A 27934-nucleotide genomic window follows, 5' to 3' on the forward strand; every position below is an offset into this window, starting at 1 on the left:
TAGCAGCCATTTTGGGGGTGAACCTACGGAAGGAAGACCTTTCTCTCTGTCTCTCTCTCTCTCACTGTCTAACTCTGCCTGTCAAAAAAAAAAAAAAAAAAAAAAAAGCAATTTATTGGGATGGAATTGAATATACCACACACTACACATACTGAGATACAGCTTGATGAGTTCTGACACTTGATGAGTTGGGCCATCTTCTACTGCTTTCCCAGGCCATAGCAGAGGGCTAGACGGGAAGTGGAGCAGCTGGGACTCGAACCGGCACTCATATGGGATGCCAGCTCTGCAGGTGGCAGCTTTACCCACTACACAGCACCGGCCCTGCCAGGGATTTAAAAAAAAAAACAACACTTAATTGACATAGGGAAATCTTTTTCCTTTCTTTTAAATTTTCATTTTATTTGACAGGCAGAGAGGCAGACAGACAGATCTTCCGCCTTCTGGTTCATATCCTGAAAGCCTGCAACACCCAGGGCTGGGCCAGGCTGAAGCCGGAAGCCTGGAACTCAATCCAGGCTGGACCTCAATCCAGGCTGGACCTCAATCCAGGGTGACAGGAGCCCAAATACTTGATCCGTGATCTGCTGCTCCCAGGCTGTGCATTAACAGGAAGCAGGACCACGAGTGGAGACCGGACTTGAACCCAGGTACTCCGATATGGAATACAGGCATCCAAGTGGCGTTGACCTGCTGGGCCCAATGCCCACCCCAAGGATCTGATACAAAGAATATGGGACGCACTTCTTCTCTGGCTCTTTCTCACTAACTTAACTACTTTGAGATTGATTTGTGCTGCTTCACAGATCAATAGTTCCTATTTATTGCTGAGTGCTTTGCCTATATCTCTATTTCTATATATCAATTTGTTTATCCACTCACCTGTTGATGGGATTTTTGGGTGGTTCCCAGCTTGGGTTTCCTACAAATAAAGCTCCCTCCTAGGAACATTCCTTCACGCTTGGGTCTTTGTGTGGACAAATACTTCCACCTCTCTCGGGCATAGACACGTGTTTTAGTCACTGGGAGCTCGGGGCTCAGCATGGAGCCCAGTGCTACTGGAGCGGAAAACAGAAGGCAGCAGGGAGACAAAGGGGCTTCCGGGTGAAAATCCGGCTGCAAAGCCCTGGATACCTCCCCGGCTCACTTCAGCCTTCTCCTTCCTCCCACCCCCTTCCTACAAGCCAGTCCTTTCCCTTCTGGGCCTTAATGGCTAAGATCAAGTGCAGCGTCTGGAGCCCAGCCCCGGCCTCCTGTCCTGAGACCAGTTCCCCAGGGAGCACCGGCTGTGTCCTGAGCGTCTCCTTCCTCAGCCCCCACTGCATGGTTCCAGCTGCCACCTCTGTCCTCCCAGGGTCTGGACACCATCCCCAGGGCTGCCCTCAGCTTCTGTTAGAAGTGCGTTCACTGTCCACTTTCAGAGGTGTGGCCTGCAGGTGTGTATGCATGTGAGCTTGTGGCCATACACCTTCAAGTACAACATTGATTAAAGGCATACCATGGGCCGGGCATGGTTCTTAGTGTTTCACCTGCATCATCTCTATGTATTTTCAATTTTTACTTTTTTTTTTTTTTAAGATTTATTTATTTATTTGAAAGTCAGAGTTACAGAGAAAGAGAGAGAGAGAGACAGAGAGAGGTCCTCCATCCAATGGTTCACTCCCCAGTCAGGCACAACAGCTGGAGCTGGGCCGATCCGGAGTCAGGAGCCAGGAGCTTCTTCCAGGTCTCCCTCGTGGTTGCAGGGACCCAAGGACTTGGGCCATCTTCTACTGCTTTCCCAGGCCATAGCAGAGAGCTGGATCAAAAGTAGAGCAACCAGGTCTCGAACCGGCGCCCAGAGGAGATGCTGGTGCTTGAGGCCAGAGCGTTAATCCGCTGCACCACAGCACCAGTCCCAATTTTTACTTCTTTATTTTCATTTACTTGAAAAGCAGAAAGACCACACATACACACGCACACACACACACTCAGAGAGAGAGAGAGAAGAGAGAGAGAGGGAGGGAGAGAGAGATGGACAGAGAGATCTTCTATTAACTGGTTCACTTCCCAAATATCCACCACAGCCAGGACTGGGCTAGGCTGAAGCCAGGAGCCTGAAACTCAATCTCAGTCTCTCCTGTGGGTGGCAAGGAGCCCCTGCTGCCTCCGAGGTGTGCATTAGCAGGAGGCTGGAATTCGGAGTGAAGCTTGAACCGGAACCCTGGCACTGTGATACGGGATGGGGGTGTCCCAAGTGGTGTCTTCACTCTGCCCAAATGCCTGCTCCTCCATGAACTTCTTGAGTTGCATTTGTAGTATTTCCCATTGACAAAACAAGTAAATTCCCTCTAGATCATGCACGATAGTAAAATGTGTAAAATCATTAGGAAGTAGTGATTCTGCAGCATTTACTACCTTTGCTTTTAATATAACTCATTTGACTATAAGCAGATAATTTTCTATAATGAGCAGCTTGCAAAATTCCTGGAAAAGTCCACAGAGTGCTAACCAGTTCCAGCTCACCACAGGGTATGCAGCTCTGTCACTGCTTGTATCCTGGAGAAGGACTGCCCTGAGCCTCGGTTGCAGCTGGATTCACAAAACCGGGTGCAAAGGTTGCTGGGTGTGTGTCTCCGGGTGCCCGTATGGGATGGTAGCAGCAGTACCTCTGGTCCAGCTGCCAAGCTGGGTTTCTGCAGCAGGAGGTACCATTGTGTCAGTTTGTCTTCCTGGGACGATGCCAGTATTGGAACAACGGGTGTGTGTACGTGGCTGTTTGCTGTGTCTGTAGCTTTGCATGTATGGGTGTAGCTGTGCTGTGCTGTGTGTGGCTGCTTAGTGTGTTTTTCTGTCACACGTGTCACCGGCCACCTCGCCTACGCAGGTAGGGGCTGGGCTCCTTGTGGCTGTGTCTGTTGACGCCGGGCTGTCTCTTTGAAGCTGTTTCAGCCGGCGCTCGCTCAGAGCATCTGACAAAGCGCTGAGTCGCTGGGACTCCAGCAACGGGTGGTAAATGCAGGCCTGGGCTGCAACGTGGAGGCTCCCTCTTATTACAGGAAGTGTGTCCTGCTGGGCTAACCACTGCTGGGCGGGGGGCTGGGCGGGGGCGGGGCGGGGTCCACCCTGGGGCGGGGCCCACCCTCACTCCCGAAGCAGGCCCCGCCTCTCCAGCCAGATGCCCAGAGCTCTGTGCCCACCCAGAAGCTGCAGGAATCCAAGCTCAGACGTGGCTCCAGGCTGGCTCCCAGCTGCCGGGACCCTGTGGCCAGACCTATGTCTGGAGATGGCTCTGGGCGCTTCCACAGGAGCCGTCCCCAAGGGACAATTTTTTTCTCTTCCCCTCTCGCAGAAGAAGAAACCCAAGCCAGACTGGGAAAGCACAGTGGTTGGCGTAGGGCCATGAAAGCGGGGGGGGGGGGGGGGGGGGGCAGAGCTCAACCCTTACCTGGCTGCCTCTCCCTGGTTTCCTAAGCTTCCCTACCAGTGCCCACCCCTCCCACCACAGGCCCAGAATGTCTTTCCCAGCCCAAAGCCTTAGAGTCAGTTAGGTGGCGGCTGGGCTAGCGTAACCTGCAATTCAGCTCAGAACACCTGGCTGGCCTCTGCCACCCCCAGCGCGGGGAAGTGCCCCCTAGGACTCGAGGCTCCGATTCACTGAGGAGTTTGAAGCCTGCAGAGCAGGTGCGTGGAGGCTGGGAGCTTCGGAGGTGAGAGGCTCCCCGTGCTCTGCAGGTGATACCCTAACTTTCTGGGCTCCCCGGGGCTGCACCGCAGCAGCTGTCATTCATCAGCTCTCGCCAAGCACCAATCCAGTCCTCTCACCCCCTCAACGCCCCTACAGCAGAGACAAAAGTCCAGGGGCACCTGAACGGAGACAGGTGATCTCAGCTCTTAGAGATCAGAGCCCCGCCACGCCCTCGCTACTGAGCAGACTGACTCTTGGGACCTGAGACCCCAAGTTCCAGCGACCCCTCCCTCTGGCCTGCGCCACTCTTTCCTGCTTTCAAACCGCCCTTAGGGTCCCTCCCTCTCCCAAGCTCCCAGGATCACGGGATGCACTGGAGTTGCAGGTCCTGCTGAAACACATGCTAGGGCTGGTGGGAGCAAGAAGAGCCTGGTACAGGGCAGCCCCCGCCCACCCCCCCTCCCTTCCTTCCTAGGGCGAGCCCAGGACCTCAGGCACCCAAGGCCAAGTTTGCTCTGGCACGGCCAGGAGCCAGCCAGAAGCAAAGATCACCAGCAGGATCAAACATTAACTTTCCGTCGGGCCACCGCTGAGAGCTCTGGGGCCGAGAGCGCCGGAGAGCCCGGGACCCTCAAGGAGGAGGGTGTGGGCCCGGCCCCCAGCCCCACCCCGCGACGACGACTACAACGCTGTCCCGCCCCGCCCCCCAGCCCGCGCCGACCAGGCCTCCAGCCCAGCCCCGCACCTGTTCGGCTGTCGCCGCCCGGCCCCACCCCGTGGCCAAGGATCAGGAAAGTTGCAGAAACCTCCGGGCGGGCGCAGGCTTGGGGGTCGCGGGGTCTGCCGCCCCGCGCTCCTGTCTCTCACAGATCCAATCCGCGCTCAGCACCTTTCTCCTCCCGAAGTTTCTCTCGGGCCACCCACAACCCGTCCCCGGCCGCCGGCCGTCGCTGCACCGGACTCCGAACGTCCTTGCCCGGGTTCAGGTCTCCTCGCCCACTTTCCCGCCCGCCCGGCCCACCGCAGGCTGCGCGGGCTGAGCCCTACCGGTCCAGAGGTGCGTGCACCAGCCGCGCCTCCAGGCCCCGCGCGACCACCCCCGTCCCCGCGCCGTACCCGGGGGGTCCTGCACACGCCCACGACGAAGGGCCGGGCGAGTGTCCCCCAGAGGCCCAGGGCCCTGCGTCCCGCACGCGCCCACGGGCGCCCAGCCAGCCCGCGCCCCCGGGGACTCCGGGGCCGGCTCGCGCCGCGCCTCCCGGGGGCGGGGGCCGCGGCCCGAACCCTGCAGCCTCACCGTGCTTTTCCTGGCCACCATCTTCTCCAGCTTTTTGGCGATCTTCAGCAGCTCCTCTTCCTGGCCCATGGTGGCCCGCGACGCCCGGCGGGGCGAGGGGCGCTGGGGCAGCGGCCGAGCCTCGAACGCAGCAGGCACCGAGGCAGAGGGCGCGCAACCCGCGCGGGCCCCAAACACACACGACACGCACACGCCTGGCGGGGGGCGGGGCCGCCCCCACCTCCCCGCCGTGGGGGAGGGGTGGCGCGCGCTAAATATAGCCTTCAAGGACTCGCCCGGGCAAAGATTGCCCGCGCTGGCCTGCGGGGCCTTGGGGAGGGCCGGGGCTGCAAGAGGGCACCCTTCAGCTTTGGGGGGCTGCAGGGATATTTGGAGAGGGGGCTCCCTGGCTAGCAGGGAGGGCGTTGGCCCGGGCCACGAGGGGCGGTGACGGCGCCAAGAGCACCCTCGCGCGGCTCCGGGAAGCCTTCTGAGCGGCCCGGCTCGCGCACCGTTGCAGCTCCGGGCCTGTGGCCGAGCGGAGGCCACTTGGCACCCTCGAGTCGCCGCCCCGCGCCGGGCTCAGCGCCCCGTGCAGGCGCGTGTAAGGACTCTGCTGCCCGCTGCAGGGCCTCCGCGCTCCCAGTTGGCCCGCCGTCTGTTTTATTTGCTACAATGAAGGTTTGCATTTCTAACGCGCTCCCAAGTGTGAGGGTTCTGCGGGTCCCAGGCCTTAGGGCTGGGGTGAGGGGCACCAAATTTTGTGAGCCACTGGTCCGGGAGCGTGGGGGCCCTTTGGGTTTCCAGGGTCAGGCCGGTGCCTGCCCAAAGGGGTTGCACTTAGAAGGCATCTGTTGGGGGAAGGGAAGAAATGCAGGCATGTTCCCCCCACCCCCACACCTGTGGAAGGCCCTCCCTTGGGAGCTGTCCCCTGCGGTCCCAGTTCTCTCTTTTAAAGATTTATTTATTTTAAAGGCAGGATTACAGAGGCAGAGGTAGAGAGAGAAGTCTCCATCCGCTGGTTCACTCCCCAAATGGCCACAATGGCCAGAGCTGGGCCAATCCAAAGCCAGGAGCCTCTCCCATGTGGGTGCAGGGGCCCAAGCACCTGGGCCATTTTCTGCTGCTTTCCTAGGCCATAGTAGAGATCTGGATCAGAAGTAGAGCAGCTGGGACTCAAACCAGTGTCCATATGGGATGCCAGCAAAGCAGGTGGAGGCTTTACCCGGCCTTCAGTTCTCCTCTTACAAGAGTATAATTGACAGAACATGTTCTCTCGCAAAGCTGCGGGGGCCTGAGGAACCCGGGGTGGGGGAAGTTCTAGGTGGCTCCCAGTGTGTGAGGGTTTGGGGGTCCTGCCTTTGGGGTGTCCAGTGAGATCTGCAGTCCTTCCCAAGAGGGCTCCTGTCTCCAGGTGCTGCCGTGTGACAGCTGTCAAGGGAGGACAAGGTGGCATTTTCATTCCTTTTATATATATATATAAGATTTTAAAATTTATTTTGAAAGGCAGAGTTACACAGAAGTGAGAGGAGAGAGAGGTGTCTTCCATTTGCTGGTTCACTCGCCAGGAGCTTCTTCCGGGTCTCCTACACACCAGTGCAGGGGTCCAAGCCCTTGGGCCATCTTCCACCTCTTTTCCAGGTGCATTAGCAGGGAGCTGGATTGGAAGCGGAGCAGCCTGTTGGGATGCGGGCACTGAGGCAGAGGCCTAACCTTCTACACCACAGCGCCAGCCCTCATTCTTTGCAGATACTGAATGTTCCATTTGTGCTGGGCACTTGGAGCCCTGGGCATCGGAGAGGAACAAGAGTCCTGCTGGGTTTCTGACTGTTTGTGCAGGTGCTGGTGCGTGGCCATCTGCGTCCAAGGGGCTGAACCATCTTGTGGGCACAGCAGAGATGAGCACTGTGGGGATCTCAGAGGTGAAGGCCACGCTGAGGTCAGACTTCAATTTGGGGTTCTGCCAGGCCCCTTAGCTAACCCCTGACCAAGCCTTCTGGACTGAAGGGACATTTGTGGTCATTCAGGATCGCCTTTTAAAAAGATTTATTTATTTATTTATTTGAAAGTCATAGTTACACAGAGAGAGACGGAGAGAGAGGTCTTCCATCCACTGGTTTACCCTCCAGATGGCTGCAACGGCCGGAGCTGTGCCAGTCTGAAGCCAGGAGCCAGGAACTTCCTCCTGGTCTCCCACATGGGTGTGGGGGCCCAAGGACTTGGGCCATCCTCCACTGCTTTCCCAGGCCATAGCAGAGAGCTGGATCAGAAGTGGAGCAGCCAGGACTTGAACTGGCACCCTTATGGGAGCCGGCACCGCAGAGGGAGGCTTAGCCCACTCACTGTGCCACAGCGCTGGCCCTTGAAGGCACATTTTAATCAATGCCCTTTCCAAGGCCTCCACAGGCTGAAGTCCCTGTCATTACTGTGGTCGCCCCTCATTATCACATCCTTTGTGGCTTTCTGACCTCAGTTTCACTTTGCCACTCCCACCTTAGGCTCCTGGGATCGCCTGCTAGATCCTCGGCTTGGGGACAAGGGACCACGGCTGAGGGCTCCTCCCTCCACATCGTGGGCTCTTAGTCTCACGCTTTGGACCAGGTGCCTAGTGGCCATGGAGGGTCGCAAGGGTCACGTGCAGGAAGCTGGGCTGAGACTGAGAGGTGGGGCCTGGCCGAAGGTCATTAGGTCATGAGGGTGCCACTTGGAGAGGATTAATGCTGGTCACCTGGAGAGGATTAATGCTGGTCACCTGGAGGGAGTTCTGTCGGGAGCAGGCTGGGGGAAAGCGAGGCCGCTCCACGCACGTGGCCCTTTCTCTGTGTGGCTTGTTCCACGTTTCCAGTGCCGTGGCACAGCCCTGGCTGGGACACGAGAGCCACGCTGTCTGGAGGCTCCCCCCACCAGAATCATGAACCAAACTGACTTCTTTACTTGATCACCCAGCCTTGGGTATTTTGCTGGATCAACCTGAGACGGACCAAGATAGCACCCCTGGCCTTTGTCCCCCAGATGCCAGTGGCACCCTCCTGCAGGGGACAAAAAATGTCTTTCACCAAGTGACCCTGGGTCAAAAATACCCCTGGTTACAAACCACTGCTCCACACTGGCCCTCTTCCTTGCCAAGTCCACAGTGACAATTACAGCCCAGGGCCCTGCATTGTAGTGTGGTAGGAGAAGACTCGGTCTGCCGCACCGGCTTCCCATTTGGGCACAGGTTCGAGTCCCAGCTGCTCCACTTCCAATCCAGTTCCCTGCTAACAGCCTGGGACAGCAGTAGAAGATGGCCCAAGTCCTTGGGCCCCTGCACCCACGTGGGAGACCCGGAAGAAGCTCCTGGCTCTTGGCTTCAGACAGGTTCAGCTCTGGCTGTTTCAGCCATTTGGGGCGTGAACCAGAGGATGGAAGACTCTCTCTGTCTCTCCCTTTCTCTGTAACTCTGTCAAATAAATAAATTAATTAAAAAAAATTATTAGCTTCCGGAGGTCAGCATTGTATGCGGCGGCCTGCAATGACTGGATCCCATATTGGAGCTCCAGAGTCCAGCTGCACTGCTTCCAATCCAGCTCCCCACTAGTGTGCCTGGGAAAGCAGCATAAGATGGCCCAAGTGCTTGGGTCCCTGCCACCCACGTGGGGGACCAGGATGGAGTTGGCCCAGCCTTGGCTGTTACAGCCATTTGGGGAGTGAACCAGTGGATGGAAGTTTCTCTCTCTCTCCCTGTCACCCTGCCTTAAAAAAAAAAAAAAAGAATTCCAACCCCAAAGTCCCAATGAAACCACTGGAGTTTACTCCCCACAGTCCTTTATTAGAGATGGGTGAAGTCAGTCTGAGATGAGCAAAACCAGACAGGGAAGGCTAGGCCGGCACCCCTGTGCCTGTGGGACTACACCCCAGCAGGTGGCCACATGGCTGCGCTGGCCTCCCCTGCTGGCCCCGCGCCGGCGAGGGTTAGTTGGGAGTTAGTGGTTAACGACGGTTCAGGTGCACCTGCTTCCCCATCAGGCGGAGCAGCCCTGGAACGCCTGGCACTGGCAGGCAGAAGCTCGAAGCTTTGCCCTCTCATTTCTGTCACTCTTCTTTCTCCTGTCTCAGCCCCACCTCCCCCAGTCTGGAAGGCTCCTGAGTTGACCAAGAGCAAGAGGAGAGGGGAGCAGTCATTCCAGACCATAGCTTTCCTTCCTGGTAAGCCAAGGGGGGGTGGGTCCTTGCAGGTGAGTCCTCGCCACCTGGGGAACACGGTACGATCCTGTCCCAGGGAAGGCCGCACTGATTCTCAAAAGGAGCAAGTCAGAATGTTTACCTAATAGCCGGGATGGCGTGGGCACTGGCCAGCCAGAGCGGATGGGAGCTACAGATGACTGCAGGGGTCATACAGGTCTCAAAGGCTGACGGTCCGTCTCGCCCCTGACCTCTGAACCATCCCCTGGAACCTGGCTCTCCCAGTGCAGTCCTTGAGAGCAGCTTCCTGTAGGACCCTGTAGGTCTCATGCATGTCCACAGGTGTGGACAGAGTGCTGGGGTTCAGGAATACTACACTAACTGACGGCGGGGAAGACAACACCAGTGTGGGAAGGTCCCCAACCTGGACACCAGGGTGGTGGAGGAGGGCTGGTCCTCCTCTGGTCTGTGCAGCCCCTGGACTGCTGGGAGAAACAGGCCTGGTCGGATGAGGGACGGAGGGTTCTGTAGCTGAAGCTGGCTCAGGGGAACTCAGATGCAGCCACAGGCTCCCTGGCCCCGGGAGGTATTGAGACTGAGCAAAAGAACCACATAAACCCAAACATGCAAGGTCCAGTGACCTCAGCAGGGGCATGGCCTACGGCAAGAAGAAGGCCACCGAGAGAAACAGGGGCAGAGAGAGGGAGACCTGGGGGAAGGAACACCCCAACTCCCCCGTCTTGTGGGCTCAAGCCCCAGGGCTGAATGTTGGGGTCCAGCACGTGGCATGCAGGGGTCAGCAAGGGACTAGTCTTGCAGAAGTTGTATGGAACTTGCCGGGAGAACTCCTGGCCTTGAGCCATCTCCTTCAGTGCAGCCGGCCTGGGGAGAGAAGGCGAAACCTGACGTTTGTCTGCACCCGTTACCTGCAAGGTGTTGCTCTCGCTTGGTTTCACCTCTGTCCCACTTCACACATGATGAACCTGAGGCTTGAAGAAATGAAGCCACTGGCCCAAGGTCGCCACCCTCTAAAGCCTGGCCTCTTTCTATGCCACCTGCCACGGTGCCAGGCACCCATTAAATGCTGGGTGACAGATACTGGATTCTAAGGGCAACAGTGGAACCGGGATGTGGACACGGCTTTGTGTCTGGGGCCTGCCATGGATGGGCTGAAGGCGAGGATTCCCCAGAGAGACCCAGCTCCTGCCCGGCCATCCCTGAGGAATCCCCAGGGGAGCACGGAACTGAGAGGGGGCTTCCTGCTGGCGAAGCTGGCGCTGCTCCACGGCCACCCCAGCTCCACTCCGCAGATGTAATTGTGGGAGACTGTGCTGCAGCGGGGGGAAGCCGGGTTCAGGATGACAGCTCTTGCCCTGTCCCCATCATGTCCCTCCCTGCCTGGGATCTGGAAGTCCCCAAGGTTCTGGGAGACCCCTGTACAAGGGGAGGGTGGGGTGAAGCCAGGACTGGCATAGCCTCGCTGTGACTGCTTCTCGGAGCAGGCAGGCTGGCTGATACGGCTAGGCTCCTCTTCTGGGGAGCAGCCAGAGCGTGGGCCTTGTCACCTCACCTGTCCCTCAGGGCTTGGGCTCTCAACTTCCCCGAGCTCTGGGTGCAGTGGGGGATGGAGGAAGAACAACAGGACAGCGGCCGGCTGAAGTGGCCACCTGGCCCCCACACAGCCGCATCGTGGGAGAGGTCTCCCAGCCCCGGATGACTCCCCTTGACGGACTCGGCCCTCCAGGCGCCCTCTCGCCACCCCCAGAGGCAGTCCTGGAGCTCCTACCGGTGCATTCCTTCTGGGCACGGGCTGCCTGGCGGAGGGACTGTCTTCCAGGCTCCGGCCCCCCCGTCGATAGGAGCGAGTGCTTTCAGAGCTGGACGGCAGAGAAAGGCCAAGGTCACCCTGGTGCCTGGAAAACCCCGCAGGGTGGAGACAAAGGGCTCAGCTACAGAGTAAGGCTGGGGGTGTTCAGGGTGCATGAGTGGGTAGGGCCTATATGGCCTCCAGACCAGCTCCATCACAGGCCCAAGGTCTAGATCTGACCTTTGGAGGGCCCTGGGGATATCCCCAAGTCTACTGCTCCCAAACTCCAGACTGAAAGGGTTTGCAAGGGAGAGGCCTGGATTCTGGGGTGCAGGTGGGGCAGAGTGAAGACCCCATGGAGAGCCTCTCCAATGAGCCCCGTCTGTAGGGCCCACCCTTCTCTTCTCCAACTCCAGCAGCCGGATTTGGGAGCAGGTGTGTACAGGAGGACGGGTCCAGTCATCTGCCGCCCAAGGCCCAGCCTCTCTGGCTAAGCGTGAGCTCCAGAGTTGCACGGGCCCAGGGTTTATGCAGGCAGTATTTAGGGGCAGGGAGACAAAAAGACACTCAGAGAGGTCGAGAGACTGGCCCAGGCTCGCGGCGGGACCCTCACCAACCTGAACCTGATGGGCAGGTGCATCTCCGTAGGGGTGGTCCCAGATAGCAGGCTGAATCGGGATGTTCCCAGGGCCTCCCGGAGGTTCTCTGAGCTGAGTGGGGCCTGGCTGGGACCCCCCGGGTCCACTGGGCTCGTAAGGCTGGAGGGACAGGAGGACGCTGGACTGCCTGGGCTCTCAGGGCCTTCGGGGTGCTCCAAACTCAGGCTGGGGACTTCGGAATGATCTAGAATCAGAAGTGGTCAACTCTTCCTCATTCACTCTGTGCTCAGTTTCACAGCAGGCTTTGGCCTCTAGATCCCTCGTGGTTTCTTCCAGCTGTGTGCTCCGGGTCTCCCTTTCCTGCATCCCCTTCCCCAGGGGTAGCAGTCGCAGCAGCCAGGGCCACACTGACTCCTGCCCTTGCTTCTGCTCACAGCCTCTTCTCACTCTGGACTTTTCTGCCACCCCTCAGGTTCAGCTCAGGTGCCACCTCCACCAGGAAGGCTTCCTTCTCCCAGAACAAGCTTGTTCATTTATTCAGCAAACACTTCTCACGAACAGCAGGCTTGGGGCCAGGCGCTGGGCCACAGAACAGCCCAAGTCCCCGTCTCCTGGGGATTTACATCCTGATCGCCTTGAATCAGAACCGACTGCATCCGGGTTTCCACCCCCTCCACTAGCCTGTGCCTTGGTAGCCCCTGCGGGCCCCAGGACACGGCCCGTGCTCCCAGGCCTCCTCTGTATTCAAGTGAAGCACTGGGGACTTGGAGTCAGTCAGACGTGGCTTGGAGGTCCACATCAAAGGCTTATTAGCCGTGAGAGCGTAACGTGTCACCTCACATCTCTGCTCCCTGACCTTCAAGACCTTCGGGGAAGTCACCTGAGAGGTGACTGTGAGGATGCTGCGGGGCGACACAGGTCCTCCGAGCTCCGTGCCCCAGCACAGAACGGTCTGACAGCCATTTTGCTGGGCAGCCGCCCGTACCTGCAACACCGGGTCCTGCTCGGCCCTGGAGTGTGCTCCGCGCAGAGTGCTTGACCGGCAAGGGCGGGGGGCAGGCCTCACTCTGGCTCTGAGGCGGCGCTGGTCCCAGGCTGCTGAGGGTCTCATACATCTTGTTGGTGATGTCCAACCTCCCACCGGCACAGGGGGCCTGGGCCGAGGGCTTCAGAGAGCAGTGCTGCAGGACCACAGTGTGGGCGCAAGGCTGGCCCTGCCCCTGTCCACCCCACACCCAATCTGGCTCATCCCCTCTGCCACCCAGAGGCCCGCGGGGCAGGGTCGGCACCCACCTTCTCCTCCTCCTCCTCCTCACTGTCAGAGCCGGGCTCTGTAGAAATCCCCCAGGAGTAGTCCACGTGCAGAGGGAAGGCGAGGGTCCCCGCCTGGGCCTGCTCCAGCTGCCGAAAGCAAAGGCGTGGCAGTCCCGAGGGCCAGGGGCCCAGCAGGGAGGAGGGCGCCGGGGGCACCCCTGGCCCTTAGACCTCACCAGCTCTTCACACTCCTTGTGCTGCTTCCTTCTGGCTATGTCCAGCGCTGTCTCTCCTGCCTCGTTCACTGTTGAGGGTGAAGACGGGAGCCGTGGTCAGAGCAGAGACACGGGAGCTCGGAGAGTGCGCTGGCGCTCTGCCATCAGAATGTCTGGTTCGAACCCTGGCTCTGCCACTTCCTGGCTGTGTGACCACAGGCGAGTTCCTTAACCACCCTGGTTTTCAGTTAATTTAACCTAGAGAATGAGGATGGCAGTGTAACCACCTGATGAGGGTACTGTGGGGATTCGATGCATTAACGTGTGTCATGTTAAACAGTAAGCGGTAGCTAGCATTTAGAAATGTTAGCTTCAGAAATGTTATCTCGTCTTATCCTCTCAGCAGGCCTGCCAGGCCCATGGTATTATTCCCATTTCACAGATGAGGAAGCTGAGGCTCGAGAGATGAATGACACACGCCCACGGTCACAGAGCTGGTCAGAAACTTGGAACCCAAGTCGCTCAGCACAGTCCGTGCTGGCCGTCAGTGCTGTCCACCTGGGCAGAGGGCAGCAGGTCCCGCCGGCGGCGTGGCCAGGAGTGCGTGTCTGACGGAGGAGGTGTGCGAGCCCACCTGTGCCAGCCACAGCTCTCCCTTTCAGCAGCAGCTTGAGGCAGTCTGGCTGGTTGGCAAGGGCCGCGTAGTGCAGGGCGGTGTTCCCGTCGGCAGCCTTGGCGTCCAGGTGACCGCTGTGGGGAGAGGGTTCAGCAAGAAGGAAAGGGAGACAGACGGGGCAGGGGGGTCCAAGTCGAGGGGAAAAGAGGGGAGAGAAACGGAGGGGGAGAGTGGGGGAGGGGAGGCGAGGCGGGGACGGCGAGGGGGGCGCACGGCCGCGCCAGGGCTCTCACCCGTTCAGGATGATGAACTCCACCAGGGGCAGCGAGGCTGGGCTGGCCACTTGGATGGCCAAGTGCAGGGCGAGCTCTCCGGGAGCCTGGATCCACATCCACACCTCTGAGTTCCCCCGTCCACCTGCCCTCCCCCAGTACCGCCCTCCCCCTTTTGTACTGAAGTCAGTAATTTATTTTGAATCCGTGCCTATCTTTGTAATCACTTTTTTTTTTTTTTTTAAAGCTTATTGTTTAAATTTATTTGAGGCTGGAGCCACGGCTCACTAGGCTAATCCTCTGCCTGTGGTGCCAGCACACCAGGTTCTAGTCTCGGTTGGGGCACTGGTTCTGTCCCGGTTGCCCCTCTTCCAGGCCAGCTCTCTGCTGTGGCCCGGGAGTGCAGTGGAGGATGGCCCAAGTACTTGGGCCCTGCACCCGCATGGGAGACCAGGAGGAGGCACCTGGCTCCTGGCTTTGGATCAGCGCAGTGTGCCTGCAACACGCTGGCCATAGTGGCCACTTGGGGGGTGAACCGACGGAAAAAAGAAGACCTTTCTCTCTGTCTCTCTCACTGTCTAACTCTGCCTGTCCAAAAAAAAAAAAAAAAAAATTATTTGAAAAGCAGCAAGAAAGAGAGGGAGAAACAGAGAAAGAAGCCATTCACGGGTTCACCCCTCAAATGCCTGAAGCAGCCAGGACAGGGCCAGGCCGAAGCCGGAGGCCAGGAACTCAGTCCAGGTCTCCCACGTGGGTGGCAGGGCCCAAGTACTTGAGCCACCACCTGCTGCCTCCCAGGGTGTGGAGCTGGAGCAGGAGCAGAGGCGGGACTTGATCCCGGGCCCCCCCACAGGCGATACAGGTGTCTTAAATGAGAGCTCAGCCTGCCGTGACATGATACTACCCTCCTGAACGTCCCGTCACCGTGCTGTGAAGCTGCCAGACCCTGGGAGATGAGGCTGCTCGGACGGAACTCAGGTATGGGAGGAAAACAAAGGGCCAATCTCCCAGGGCTTCCTTCAAGACTTCCTCCTCCGCCCCCAAACCTCCCAAACCTGGCTCGTGGTCCTGGGCTCCTCCCTCTGCTTCTACTACCCTGCCTGCAAACCTGTTGCTCACGTGGAGGCTACTCCAAATTCTTAACCTCGCCTGAGTGCTGGACCCCCGCCGTCCACTGCACGGCCCCCAAGATGTCAGACAGAGGTTCGGAGACAGGCAGTCTTGGATGTCCAACCAGCCAGCGACGCCTGTCCATTTACTCTTTCAAATGCTACCAGTGTCCACTCTCCCCGCTCACGGGTCTGCCCGCTGGGTTAGCCAACGCGGGGCCTTCCCTGCTTACCCACTGCCAGGACTGTCCAGGTAACAAGACACGAGTATTTCTTGCACACTGACTGTGCACATCTATGTGTATATGACTCCATTCTCACTCCATTGGGGGTGCTGTTGTTAATCCATTTGGCACAGGGGGAACTGGGGCTCAGAGAAGTTATGTAACCTGCCTGGGATCACACAGCCGGGAAGACAGGGCCAGGACTCCTGCTCTGCTTTGCCAGACCTGAGCAGCACGCTCTCAGCCCTCTAATGGGCGAGGCCTGTGGTGTGGGAGGTGGGACGGAGGGGAGTAGCAGCTGTTCCTGCAGGAGGACCGGGCAGTGCATCCACCCAGGGGCTCTCACCTGCCCATCCGGCCCTGGCAGCGGCTGTCCGAAGTCCTGCCGGTTGGCAAAGGCCTCCAGGACCGACAGGAGGTCCCTGTTGCAAATGGCCGTCCGGAGTCTCTGAGGCTCTGGGGTGCAGCGGCGGGCAAACTTGTGTTCCACATACTTGGCCACGATGTAGTCCCTGCGGGTGCTCCTGCCACGGATACCACGGGGTCTCAGACTTAGTCCATGCTAAGTCCTGGACAGCCCACGCAGGAGCGCTTCTCCGCCCCTCCCAATCATGTCCAGGAGACTCCCCAGACTTTAACCCAAGGGTCTCCGGGGACTCCCTTACATGTCACTCTCGGCTGTGGGCTTAGGGCTGCGGTGTGAGGGCAGCTGGGCCTCCATGACCTCATTGAAGCGCGTGTTTCCGATGTTCAAGGCCAGCTGGGGTCGCAGGGGCGTGAAGGGGCGGTGTCAGACTGAGCCGTTAGGACAGCGCCCTCCGGGGGGTGGGGCTGAGCCTCCAGAAGCCCCTCCCCTCGGCCCAGGCCTCCCTCTTGCCCACCCTGGTTCTGGCTCCTGCGGGATTCAGACCACCATGGCCCCGCCTACCTTTGACTCCATGGGCGGAGCCCACTGGCCCCGCCCCACACCGAGCCGCACCCCCAACCGGCCCCGCCCCGCCCTCACCAGCAACTCGGATGGGCCCAGCAGGTCCAAGGTGAGGGACTGCATGCGCGAGAAGCGCACGCCCAGCTCGCGGTGGACGCCGGAGCACTGGATGCAGGTGAGCACGCCCAGGTTGGTGCTGAGCCACGTGGGGTCTGCGGAGGAGCGCAGCTGAGCGCGCGGCGCGGGCCCTGCCCTCCCGCCCCGCGCCCTCCCCACGCGGCCCCGTCCTGACCTGCGGCTCCGCAGTCGCAGCACTGGCCGTTGCCCGGCCGGCTCTTCACCTCGGCGATGAGCAGCTTCGTGAGCTCCTGGGGCTCCGCGTCCAGCCCGGCGCCCGCCCAGGGCCCAGGGCCGCCGCTGGGCTCCCCGAGGAAGGCGCTGCTCAGGGCTTCGTCCTTGCTGTTCTGCAACACTGACACCCACCTGCGAGACGGGAGGGCGGCAGGCGATGGGAGGCTGCGCGGGGGAGGCTGCCCTGCCCACCCGGGGTCGGCCGGGGGCACTCACGCCTCACACTCCTGCTCGTCCTCGGCGTGGAAGTGGTACGTCCGGCTGTCTGTCGGGGAGAGGGGTGCCTGGCTCAGCCCGCAGGCCTTCCCAGGGCCGGGGCGCCCACCCAAGCCGCTGACTCCAAGTGGGGCTTTTGATCCTTAGGGGTGGAGCTCTCCCAAGCCAGGAGTGCCAGGAGGGTAACTCGGTTCCCGAGGCACAGCACCGCCCCCACATCAGAAGCAGGGTCTCCCAAACCCACTGCCGCAGCCACGCTGGCCCCCAGCCTCCTGTCTGGTCTCCCTACTCCCGCCTGAGCCAGCTCCCAGGATGTTCTGCCTGAGGCTCTGCTCTGATCGCACCACTCCCTTGCTCCAAGACCCACCGTGGCTCCCTGTTGCCAGGAAATAACGCCCAAACCTTACAGAGGCACTAGCATCTCCCGCTGCTCCTATGCAAACCTCGACTCTGGGCAAACCGGCTGGATCCACTCTCTCGCTTCCATGCCTGGCGTCGTGCCAGTTCTGTCTCCTGAGAACTGGCCACTCGCTCGTGTCCTTCAAGGCCCAGCTCCGACGCTGCCTCCCACAAGCAGCCTTCCCTGACCCCACAGCACGGCAGGCCTCCCATCTCTCCAGTCTCCTGCGGGGCCGTACCTGCACCTTTCTCTCTTTTAAATATCTAGTTTATTTATTTGAAAGGCAGAGTTGCAGAGAAAGGGAGGGAGGGAGAGAGACAGACAGACAGACAGAGAGAGACCTTCTGCTGGTTCACTCCCCAAATGGCCCCAAATGGCTGGACCAGACCAAAGCCAGGAGCCAGGAGCTTCTTCCGGGTCTCCCATGTAGGTGCAGGAGCCCGAGCACTTGGGCCATCTTCTGCTGTTTTCCCAGGTGCATTAGCAGGAAGCTGGATCAGAAGTGGAGCAGCTGGGACCTGAGCCAGCGCCCATATGGGATGCTGGCATCATAGGTGGTGACTTAACCCGCTACATCACATCGCCAGCCCCTGCACCTCTCTTCTGGACACATACCCACCCCCCTACAGTCCTGGGTCCTCACCTTACACCTCTGCCAGAGAGCCCTCGGGATCTAGCTTTCTCAGCCGAGCCCCCCCTTACACGAGGCCTGGCACCAAAGACTCCAAGGATGAAAAGTGAACAATGGAAGGAAATATTTCTAAAGCCAGGTGACCCAAATCCACGCAAACATGCTTTACAGGAATAACCAAATCTCATGTGGGAAGTGGGTGCACTTTCCTGTTTAATGGGATGGGGGTGGAGGGAAGCCCTGGGCAGCGAGCTGTGTGGCAGGGGATGGGGACCACTCACGGGTCACCAGGTCGAAACACTTTTTGTCCTCAGGGTTTGGCCTCACTTGACACGTCAGCAGGGTCAGCTTCACTGGGGGCCGGTTTATCTGTGGGAATTTGGGGGACACAGGACGAACACGTTACCCCCTAGGCCTCCCAAACTCTTTAGGCCTCCGTCTCCCAAGCTGTAGAGAGGGTGTAACACGCCTGCTCCTGCTGTGTCTCCCCTTTCCCAGCACTCCCAGTTTGAGGAGTGTAGGTTAAGACTTAGGGTGGGGGCTGTGGGTCCCATCCTTCCCTCCACAAGGGGTCTGCACCTCCCGGGGGCCAGGTCTGGGGGCCACTGTGGAGGGAGGCCTGGACACTGGTTGCTTAGACCACCAGGGGGAGGAGCCCCAACCCCCCCAGGCCTCACCGTGCTGTGCGAGATGGTCAGGCAGCCGTACTTGACCCCACACTTCCTCTTCTGCCAGACTCTCCGGATTCTAGGCCCCAGGGGGACAGAAAGACGGGATCTGAGGCTCACTCCTGACCGCCCTGCCCCCCACGACGACCTCCGGCCCCACCTCTTCACCTCCCCCCCCTGCCCCCAATCCCTTGCTCCCTGGGGACCCCTTCTGATGGAGGAGACGGCGTCCTGTGCTCTGGGAGCTCCCAGTCTGATGGCCAACAGCCCCACCCTGTGCGAATCCTTATGCTATAGGGGACACTGGTTTTGACCTCCGCAAGCTTCCAGTCTAACAGAGGAGACAGGACTCCTATTCTGAAAGGAGGGCGGCCTTTCCCACAACAGGTGAACTGTGGTTAAAGACAAGGCAGGATCACTGCTGAGACCCCGAAAATAAAATCGGCAAATCCACGACCCAAAGCTACTTAGCGCTTCTCCTGTTAGAGGTAAATATTCTTCTTCCAAGTTATTCTTTTCTGATAGAAACATGAACACATCACAAAAGAGACTTTGTGTTTCAGACTTTTTGTGTTTTTTTAAATTTATTTGAGAGGCAGAGTTACAGACAGAGAGAGCGAGAGACGTCTTCCATCTACTGGTTCACTCCCCAGGTGGCCGCAATGCCCAGAGCTGGGCCGATCTGAAGCCAGGAGCCAGGAGCTTCTTCTGGGTCTCCCTCATGGGCGTAGGGGCCCAAACACTTGGGCCATCTTCTACTGCTTTCCTAGGCACATTGGCAGGGAGCTGGATCAGAAGTGGAGCAGCCTGGGCTTGAACTGGCGCCCATATAGGATGACAGCACTGCAGATGGCGACTCAACCCATTACATCACAGTGCCAGCCCCAACACTTATTTCTAGACATATTTAGTATATGGTAAAGGTTAAGAGTGAGGGCACAGGGGCCGGCACTGTGTCACAGCAGGTTAAGCTGCCATCTGCAATGCCAGCATTCCATATGGACGCCAGTTCGAGTCCTAGTTGCTCTACTTCCGACCCAGCTCTCTGCTGTGGCCTGGGATAGCAGAAGATGGCCCAAGTCCTTGGGCCCCTGCACCCGTGTGGGAGACCCAGAAGAAGCTCCTGGCTCCTGGCTATGGCCTGGCCCAGCCTCAGCTGTTACGGCCAGTTGGGGAGAGAACCAGCAGATGGAAGACCTTTCTCTCTGTGTCTTCTTCTCTCTCTGTAACCCTTACTTTAAAATAAATAAATAGGTCTTTTAAAAAAAGAGTAATAAAATTGTTTTAAAGAGTGAGGGTACAGTCAGGTTCCGTAAACGTTGCTGCTGCTATTTTTCAGGGCAAGAACAACTGATGACCCTAGCAGATGGTCCCATGCCCAGGCGTCCTGGACAGAACTCAGGCTTTCATGATTTTACACTGTTGCAGTGGGTGGTTCTGGAGCCCCCAGGGTCTGCATGAACTATAAAAATATGCCCTTGTGGCCACGTCCTCAAACCTGGCATTCCCAGCTGTGCAACTCTGGGTAAGTTACTTAAACTCTCTGCGCCACTTACCCATCACTTTTCTTGTACAGAAAGCCCACCTTCTCCGTCCCAAACTGCTTGTTGCCTTGGTGCTGGTGGATGCTGTAGCCGCCGCCTGAGTTCTTCCGGCTCAGGTGCTCCTGTCCTCAGACACACAGAGGAGCGCTCAGGGCGTCTGAGTGGGAGGAGCCCTGGGGGCTCTTCCTCCTCTCCCCACGCCCCACACTGGGCCCGGAGGGGAGGGCACTGCTCTTAGGATGGCTCAGGGGCTGACCTCTCTGCTGTCAAGATGAAGCGACCCTCGGAGGGAGTCCCGGAGCTGGGTCAGCTGCTGTAGCTCCTCCTCTTGGGCCTGATGCAGCTGTGGGACAGAGGTCAGGACCCGTGAGCAGCCAGCAGGTGCGCCGGCCCCAGAGCCCAGACCCACGGTCGCAGGGCAGCAGTGCATTCTGCGGGCAGGAGCCAGCGCCTCCCCGCCCGCAGGTTTCTCCAGGACAGGGCCACCTGGCCGAGGGCGAGGCCCGACTCACCGTGTGCACTGAGGCCGCCAGCTTCTCGATGAAGGGGGACAGGCTCTGGGCGGCCTTCCAGCCGTCTTGGAAGAAGCTGAGAGGACCAGGGGGCAGAAAAGGGCCCAGAGAGATGAAAATGAGAGATGAACCAGAGTGCAGGAAGCACTAAGGATCACAGGGCGCCGGGGACGACGTAGACTGATGGTCAGGAGTAGGCACTCCAGAGTCCAGTCTCTGGGTTGGGGCTGGGGCCGGCGCTGTGGCTCAGCGGGTAAAGCCCACCACCTGCGAGGCTGGCATCCCATATGAGCGCCATTTCAAATCCCAGCTGCTCCACTTCTGACCCAGCTCCCTGCTGATGCGCCAACTTCTTGGGCCCCTGCCAGCCATGTGGGAGACCCGGATGGAGTGTCAAGCTCTCAGCTATGGCCTGGTCTCTGGTTTGGGGCAGACATCCGTGTCCCACATCGGACTGCGTGAGTTCAATTCCCAGTTCTAGCCTTCCTGTTAATGCAGACCCATGTGGGAGACCTCGACTGGGCTCCTGGCTCTTGGCCTTGCAGACATTTCGGGAGTAAACCAGTGCATGGGAGCTCTGGAGGGCAGCATACTCTCTATTTCAAAAAATAAGTGATATTCAGTCTTTGGGATCGGACTCCTCTTACTAGCTATGTGATTTTGGTAAATGAGCCTATTTCTCATCTCTACAGTGGGAACACCAGTATCTGCTCCCAGAAGAGTCGGGAGTTTGAGTGAGATCATGTTTGTAAAAAATTTGGTGAGCACTCAACAGAGGAGCTAGGGCAGACATTGGGGTAGAGCAGTTAAGCCACCCCTGGGGATGCCTGCATCCCACATCAGAAGGCCTAGGACTGAATACTGCCTCTACTTCTGATCTGGCATCGTGCTAATATGGTCCCTGGGAGGCAGCAGATGATGGCTCAGGTACTTAGGTCCCTCCACTCATGTGGGAGTCTGGATGGAGTTCCTGGCCCTGACTCTCTGGCCTGGCCCATTTGGGGAATGAACCAGTGGATGGAAGATGGAATAATCTCTTTCTCTCTCTCCCCCACCCCTCAATCTGTACCACTTTGCCTTTCAGATAAAAGAAAAATAAACTAAAATAACATTTAAAAATAAACTTAAAAAAAAAAAACGCAGAGAAAAGAGGGACTGGCACTGTGGCATAGTGGGTTAGGCTGCTGCCTGCAGTGCCAGCATCCCGTATGGGTGCCAGTTCAATTCCTAGCTGCTCCACTTTTGATCCAGCTCTTTGCCATGGCCTGGGAAGGCTTGGGCCCCTGCACCCATGTGGGATACCCGGAAGAAGCTCCTGGCTCCTGGCTTTGCATCAGCTCTGGCCATTGAGTCCATTTGGGGAGTGAACCAGCAGATGGAAGAACTCTCTCTCTTAACTCTCCTTCTCCCTCTCTCTCTCTCTGCTTTCAAATAAATAAATAAATCTTTAAAAAAAAAAACACCTAGAGAGGAGCTATGAAAGCACTGCCAACGAGGTCCAGGCATCCAGAGAGACCTGGACGTGCAGAGAGTCCGCCAGTCCCTGGAGAGGGCGTGGAGGGTTCGGGCTGGGGGCACAAGAGATACCTACTTGTGCTGGGCGTGGAAGAACTTGATGAGGCTCTGGAGGAAGTCAGGACCTTGCTTCATCTGGCTCTCCCCAGCTTTGAGCAGGTACTGGGAGGAGGATGGGGCAGAATGTGTGCCGTGAGCCAAAGCCGGATCCTGGGCACACGGGCTGTGGTCCCCATCCCAAGCTAATCCTCCTGGCTGGGAGACAGCCCTGGCGACATCCCATGGGGCCAGGCAGCCGGGACCTGGGCTATCTGTGACTGGGTCCCTGGGGGCTCACAGACAGGAAGACATATCCCACCCCCAGCCGCACCCCAGCACTCCGTACCTCACACATGTGCAGCTGGAAGATGCGTCGCTCTCTCTGTGTGTCGTGGGCCACCTCTCCGGGGCTCCCTCCAGTCATCCTGGTCCGGTCCCGCTCCTTCTCCAGCCTGGTCCTAGACCCCGAGGAAAGAGAGGCCTGGACCCGTCTCCCAGCCCCTGTATCCCCTGTCTGCGAGACACCTGAGTGAGGGGCCCACCCAATGCAGGAAGCTCTCCTGTGTGCCAGCTGGGAGGCGGGGCTGGGCACGACAGCGAATAAGACAGATGAGTTGGGGGAAAGACAGGGAGCAAATCAGAGCCATGCAGAGAGTTAGGGGAGAGGAGAACGGAGGGCCTGAACCCATCGAGCTGCTTATGAAGGGCTGGCTGCTCTGGGCTCCGCTGCCTGAGACGTTAACTGGGCAGGGGAAGGGACCTTGTGACAGCCCCGAGGCAGAAGGTCTCAGGGACCGGTGCAGAGATGGAAGAAGGCACCCAGACCATGCAGGCCCTGACTCAGGCCATGCTAAGCTTCTTGGTCTTATTTTACTTTTTTCTAATAAATGCCTTTATTTACTTAAAAAATATTTTGGATTATTTATTTATTCGAGAGACAGAGAGAGCTCCTTCTGCTGGTTCACTCCCCAGATGCCTGCAGCAGTCAGTGCTGGGCCCAGCCAAAGCTGGGAGTCAGGAACTCAATCCAGGTCTCCCACATGAGCAGCAGGAATCCAAGTGCTTGAACTGCTGCCTCCCAGGGTCTGCATTAACAGGAAGCTGGAGCAGGGAGCCAGAGCTGGGAACTGAACTCACAACACTCTCCCCCCCCTCCACTCCCCGCCGCAGGTCTCCAGGGTTGGAAGTTTTCCCTTTGGGGATGGGGGCATCTGTGGGTAAATGGTTTTCCTGGAAAACCCCACGCCCATCAGACCACCACTCGCAGCCAGGAGAGAAGCTGCACTTCTTAGGCTGGGCCCATGTGACCTTGAACCCCAAGCAGAGAGGCTGTCTTGCCTAAGGGTGCTCCTCCTGAGGGGGTACTAGCCCTGGGCAGAGAAGACAAAGCCAGAGTGGGGCTCATGGTGGCCCCACTTCGGCCTCCCTGCCTGGAAAATGGGGATCCTCATCTGTATGCACACGGGATGGGGCATGCAAGAGGCTTAGACACTGAAGACGCGGCAGCTAGCAGCATCCTCCCTCGGAGCCTCAGTTTTCCCACCTGTAAACCAAGGAAGCAACAGCCTGCAGTGAGTTCTTGGGTCCCTTCTGGTACTCTGGGCCCTGCTGAGCTAAGACCACTGGGAGACTGTGCTGATGCACAGAACCCGTCCCTGAGAACAGCAGAGCGCATTTCAACTGCTGGTTCACTCTCCAATTGGCCGCAACAGCCAGAGCTGCACCGATTTGAAGCCAGGAGCTTCTTCCCTGTCTCCCACGTGGGTGCAGGGGCCCAAGGACTTGGGCCATCTTCCACTGCTTTCCCAGACCATAGCAGAGAGCTGGATTGGAAGTGGAGCAGCCGGGACTTGAACTGGAGCCCATATGGGATACCAGTGCTGCAGGCGGCGGCTTTACCTGCTATGCCACAGTGCTGACCCCCATTATTATTTTTTAAAAAATATTTACTTGTGGGGCTGGCACTGTGGCGTAGTAGGCTAAGCCTCCGCCTGCAGAGCTGGCATCCCATGTGGGTGCTGGTTCATCTCCCGGCTGCTCTGCTTCTGATCCAGCTCTCTGCTATGGCCTTTGAAAGCAGTGGAAGATGGCTCAATTGCTTGGGCCCCTGCACCCATGTGGGAGACCTGGAAGAAGCTCCTGGCTCCTGGCTTCGGATCAGCCCAGCTCTGGCCATTGTAGCCACCTGGGGAGTGAACCAGCAGGCGGGAGACCTTTCTGTCTCTCCCTCTGTCTATAACTCTGCCTTTTAAATAAATAAGTAAAATCTTAAAAAAAATTATTTGCTATTTATTGGAAAGGCAGAGCAACAGAGAGAAAGGGAGGGAGAGTTCTCCCATCTGCTGGTTCATCCCCAAACAGCTGCAACAGCTGGGGGCCAGGCCAGGCTGAAGTCAGGAGCCAGGAACTCTTATCTGGGTCTCCCACGTGGGTGGCAGGGACCCAAGTGCTTGGGTCATTGCTGCCTCCCAGGCACATTAGCGGGGAGCTGGGCTGGAAGCAGAGCAGTCAGGACTTGAACCAGCGCTCTGACACGGGACATCCCAGTAGTGGCTTAACCCGCTGCACAACAGTGCCCACCCCTAGATAATTCTTTGTTGTGGGAGCTGCCCTGATATTCACAGGATGTTTCCAGCACCCTGACCTCCACCCACCAGCCACAGTGGCCACCCCCGTGTGTGAAAACCAGCAACGTCTCCTGAGACTGAGGGCGCAGAGCTGCTCCTGCATGGGAACCACTGCTCCCTTCATTTCCCCAGAAATAGTTCCTTTTTATTTCTGATGGAGCTGGGGTGGGGACCGATCCTGTGACAGGGCTGGGGAGTGAGGGCAGGTGCCTTTCGGTGGGATGTGAAGAGCGGTCGAGAGGGGAGACGCTGGCTGGGCCTACGGTGTGGCAGCCACATGCCTGGCAGCTCGCCAGACAGGGCTGGAGACCGAGAGAACAGCCCAGATAGGAGGTGGCGGGGATGTGGGTCAGTAGGAAGTGGTGAGATAAATCACGGTACGTCCACATAAGGAATACTACGCAGCTGTGAAGAAGGGGAAGGTGATCTGCATTCCTGACCCGGACGCTATTTGCATCAGACCCAAAGCAAGCCACAGCATCGCGCAGGGGTGAGAACCCGGATGCTGACTCTGAATGGCAGCTCTTCCACTTACGTCACCTTCATATCTTTTTTCTTTTCTTTTCTTTCTTTTCTTTTTTTTTTTTTTTTTAATTTATTTGACAGACAGTGTGAGAGAGAGACAGAGAGAAAGGTCTTTCTTCCATTGGTTTACTCCCAAATGGCCGCTATGACCGGAACTACGCTGATCCGAAGCCAGGAGCCAGGTGCTTCCTCCTGGTCTCCCACGTGGGTGCAGAGGCCCAAGCACTTGGCCCATCCTCCACTGCCCTCCTGGGCCACAGCAGAGGGCTGGACCGGAAGAGGAGCAACCGGGACTAGAACCTGGTTACCTATATGGGGTGCCAGAGCCGCAGGCAGAGGATTAACCAAGTGAGCCACGGCTCCGGCCCCTATATCTTTTTCTAAGCTTATTTTTCCATTTTGAAAGTAAGAATAGAATGCTACCTAGCCCTTGGACAGTGGAGCACGTGGGAAACACTGAATAAACCCCGACACACGGAGGTCCTTAACAAACAGCAGGATAACAACGGCGCTGATGATCACGGGACAAACGGGGATTCCTCTGAAGTGTTTTAAAAAGCGTAGGCTACTCCCTTATCATTTTTTTTTTTTTATGCTACTGGAGAATAAAAGGTGAAGATTCTTGGCTCGGGGTGACGATGTGCTGTAATGTGCCGTGCATGGCTCTTTTCTGATGAATTCCCTCCTCTGCCTGGGTCCCGTTATCTGGGGACACCCTTGTGAGAGAGATCGGCAACAGAGCCCACTTCACAGAGGACAATGCCAAGGGCCGGAGGAGGGAGACGGCTTGCTCAGATCACCAGCTGCTGGGGGGTCGCTCAGAGCCCATGTCTGGTCCCCTCCTGTGTTCACCTGGTCCTGGTTCTGGCTCCGAGAAGCGGTCGGTCAACACTTGCTGACGCCAGGCGCTTTGTGTGCACTGCGCTCATTTCATCCCCACATCGGCCCTCGCTCTCTTTCTCTTTCTCTCCTCTCAAATAAATCTTCGGGAAAAAAAAAAAAAAAAACCACGCAGAGGGACCCACTGCGACTTGTGGCTTGCTAGTTTCTGGCTGTACCTGGAGCCTCTAAGCAAAGAAATACCCCCAGTCACCTGTGCCAGGAGATGTGGCTCCGTGGCAGGAGCCAGACCACGTGGCAGAGCCTGGACTTGGCAGGCTTGAGTTCTATCCCAAGCCTTGTCGGTAACTCACTCACCTCGGCCAAAACCCTTTTCCCCACCAATTAAATGGAGAGTTATGCCTCAACGATGCTCTGAGCAGACCCATCTGGGGGGCTCCTTCTTCCCGCCTGGGAGACCATCCCTGAGAAGCCAAGGCCTCAACCAGGGCAGCTCAGCCACGTGACCCCTCAGCCTGCGTCTCCACCACCAGTCCCGGGGCCTCTGATGCCAGCAGATGGCCACGCCCAGCATAGGCCAGGAGGAGGCACGCACCCTTCACCCACACCAGGGTCGGAGGGAGCAGGCATCAGACTAGGGAGGCGCCATGGCTCGGGGAGCTGGAGGAACAATAAAAGCTCCAGGATCTATGAGTACTTCTTGGAACTGATCCTACAGAAATAATTACAGGTGGGAACAAATACTTAGTCTGAAGGATGCGGCCCTAATGACACAGGCACATTAAATATGTTCCGGATTAGGCCATAAGAAGATGGTATGATGTGGGAAGATGGTCACGATGTTTTGAATGGAGAAAAAAAAAAGGAGATTACAAAAAAGAGCTGGCCTCGTGGCACAGTGGGGTAAGCTGCCAGCGTCCCATACTGGAGCGTCAGTTCGAGCCCTGGCTGCTCCACTTCCTTCCAATCCAGCTCCTGGCTAACGTGCCTGGGAGGCAGCAGGCCCAAGTACTTGGGCCCCAGCCACCTACATGGGAGACCTGGATGGAGTTCCTGGTGCCTGCATTAGCCTGGCCCAGCCTCAGCTGTTGCAGGCAGTTAGGGAGAGAACCAGCAGATGGAAGATCTCTGTGTCTGTCTCTGTCTTTCTCTCTCTGTTTTATAAAAATATTTCTTTACATGTAGAAAAATAAATGAAAAGTGTTAATGTCTTAGGCTTGGTACTTAAAGCTTTTCCTCCCATTTTTGGTTAGTTTCTCCCTGCCTTCCCTTTTTTAACGATAAAATTACAGCACTTCCTTTTCCTTGTAAAAAACACCCAAACGAGAGTGAAGTATCAGATGGCCCCCACGTGACCCCAGCCCTCCCCAAGGACGGGTCAGTTTTTCCTCCTTGACTTCTTCACACTTCCTAAGTTATCCATAAACAGCACGCGTGGCTTTGGCAGAACGCAAGAGCAGACGAAACTTCACAAAGTGAGAATGAAGTGAGGGCCTGGCTGGGGCCATGCAGTCCTCAGACAGCAGAACCTGGAGGCGGGGTGGGGAGGAGGCGTGGCCCTGGGCAGCCCCGCCCCTCCTGCCCCCATGAGGGATCTGCGGGGTCACGGGGTGCACACAGGAAACCCTTACCTCCTCTTCATCCAACTGCCTGAGTTCAGAGACCTGCCTCCGGGCTGGGAGCAGGAACTCCAGCGCTGCTGCTGCCTGGCTGTGTGGCCTCGGGCAAGCGACTTACCCTCTCTGAGCCCAGTGCTCAGATGTTCGTGCCCTCTCACAGGCTGGCTGACTGTCAGGGTTAAGTGACAGGCACATGGAAGTGTCCCTTCCCACCTCTATCCATGCTGGCACTCCAGGCCTAAGGCAGCATCCTGAGGTCCCTTCATGAGAGCTCCCCCTTAGGCCAGCGATGTGGCACAGCGGCTTAAGCTGCCAAAGG

General features: G+C 57.9%; 2 protein-coding genes across 3 annotated transcripts in view; both read right to left on the reverse strand.

The window, feature by feature from the left end:
* The window catches only part of TCEA3 (transcription elongation factor A3), a 45171-nt gene extending 39792 nt beyond the window's left edge, over positions 1-5379 (reverse strand). Inside the window, exon 1 of the mRNA XM_062190615.1 lies at positions 4965-5379. Within this exon, the coding sequence (XP_062046599.1) occupies positions 4965-5033 (69 nt within the window). The 5' untranslated portion in view covers positions 5034-5379. The remainder of the gene's footprint in view (positions 1-4964) is intronic.
* Positions 5380-8736: 3357 nt separating this feature from the next.
* Positions 8737-27934, reverse strand: part of ASAP3 (ArfGAP with SH3 domain, ankyrin repeat and PH domain 3) — a 48563-nt gene continuing 29365 nt past the window's right edge. The window contains exons 6-25 of one of the 2 annotated variants that reach the window (XM_062190617.1): positions 22351-22462; positions 22042-22127; positions 20451-20526; positions 20195-20281; positions 19951-20060; positions 18404-18473; positions 18008-18095; positions 16696-16744; positions 16421-16611; positions 16207-16340; positions 15866-15960; positions 15547-15724; positions 13889-13974; positions 13614-13729; positions 13001-13068; positions 12804-12911; positions 12496-12691; positions 11529-11754; positions 10891-10981; positions 8737-9986 (exon numbers count right to left, since the gene is read on the reverse strand). In XM_062190617.1, coding sequence (XP_062046601.1) covers positions 9912-9986; positions 10891-10981; positions 11529-11754; positions 12496-12691; positions 12804-12911; positions 13001-13068; positions 13614-13729; positions 13889-13974; positions 15547-15724; positions 15866-15960; positions 16207-16340; positions 16421-16611; positions 16696-16744; positions 18008-18095; positions 18404-18473; positions 19951-20060; positions 20195-20281; positions 20451-20526; positions 22042-22127; positions 22351-22462 — 2242 coding nt within the window. In that variant the 3' untranslated portion in view covers positions 8737-9911. Of the gene's footprint in view, positions 9987-10890; positions 11018-11528; positions 11755-12495; positions 12692-12803; positions 12912-13000; positions 13069-13613; positions 13730-13888; positions 13975-15546; positions 15725-15865; positions 15961-16206; positions 16341-16420; positions 16612-16695; positions 16745-18007; positions 18096-18403; positions 18474-19950; positions 20061-20194; positions 20282-20450; positions 20527-22041; positions 22128-22350; positions 22463-27934 lie in introns of both variants that reach the window. The other variant, XM_062190616.1, reaches the window with a different exon arrangement.

Source organism: Lepus europaeus, chromosome 5 (assembly GCF_033115175.1).
Source record: "Lepus europaeus isolate LE1 chromosome 5, mLepTim1.pri, whole genome shotgun sequence".
Taxonomy (NCBI): Eukaryota; Metazoa; Chordata; class Mammalia; order Lagomorpha; family Leporidae; genus Lepus; species Lepus europaeus.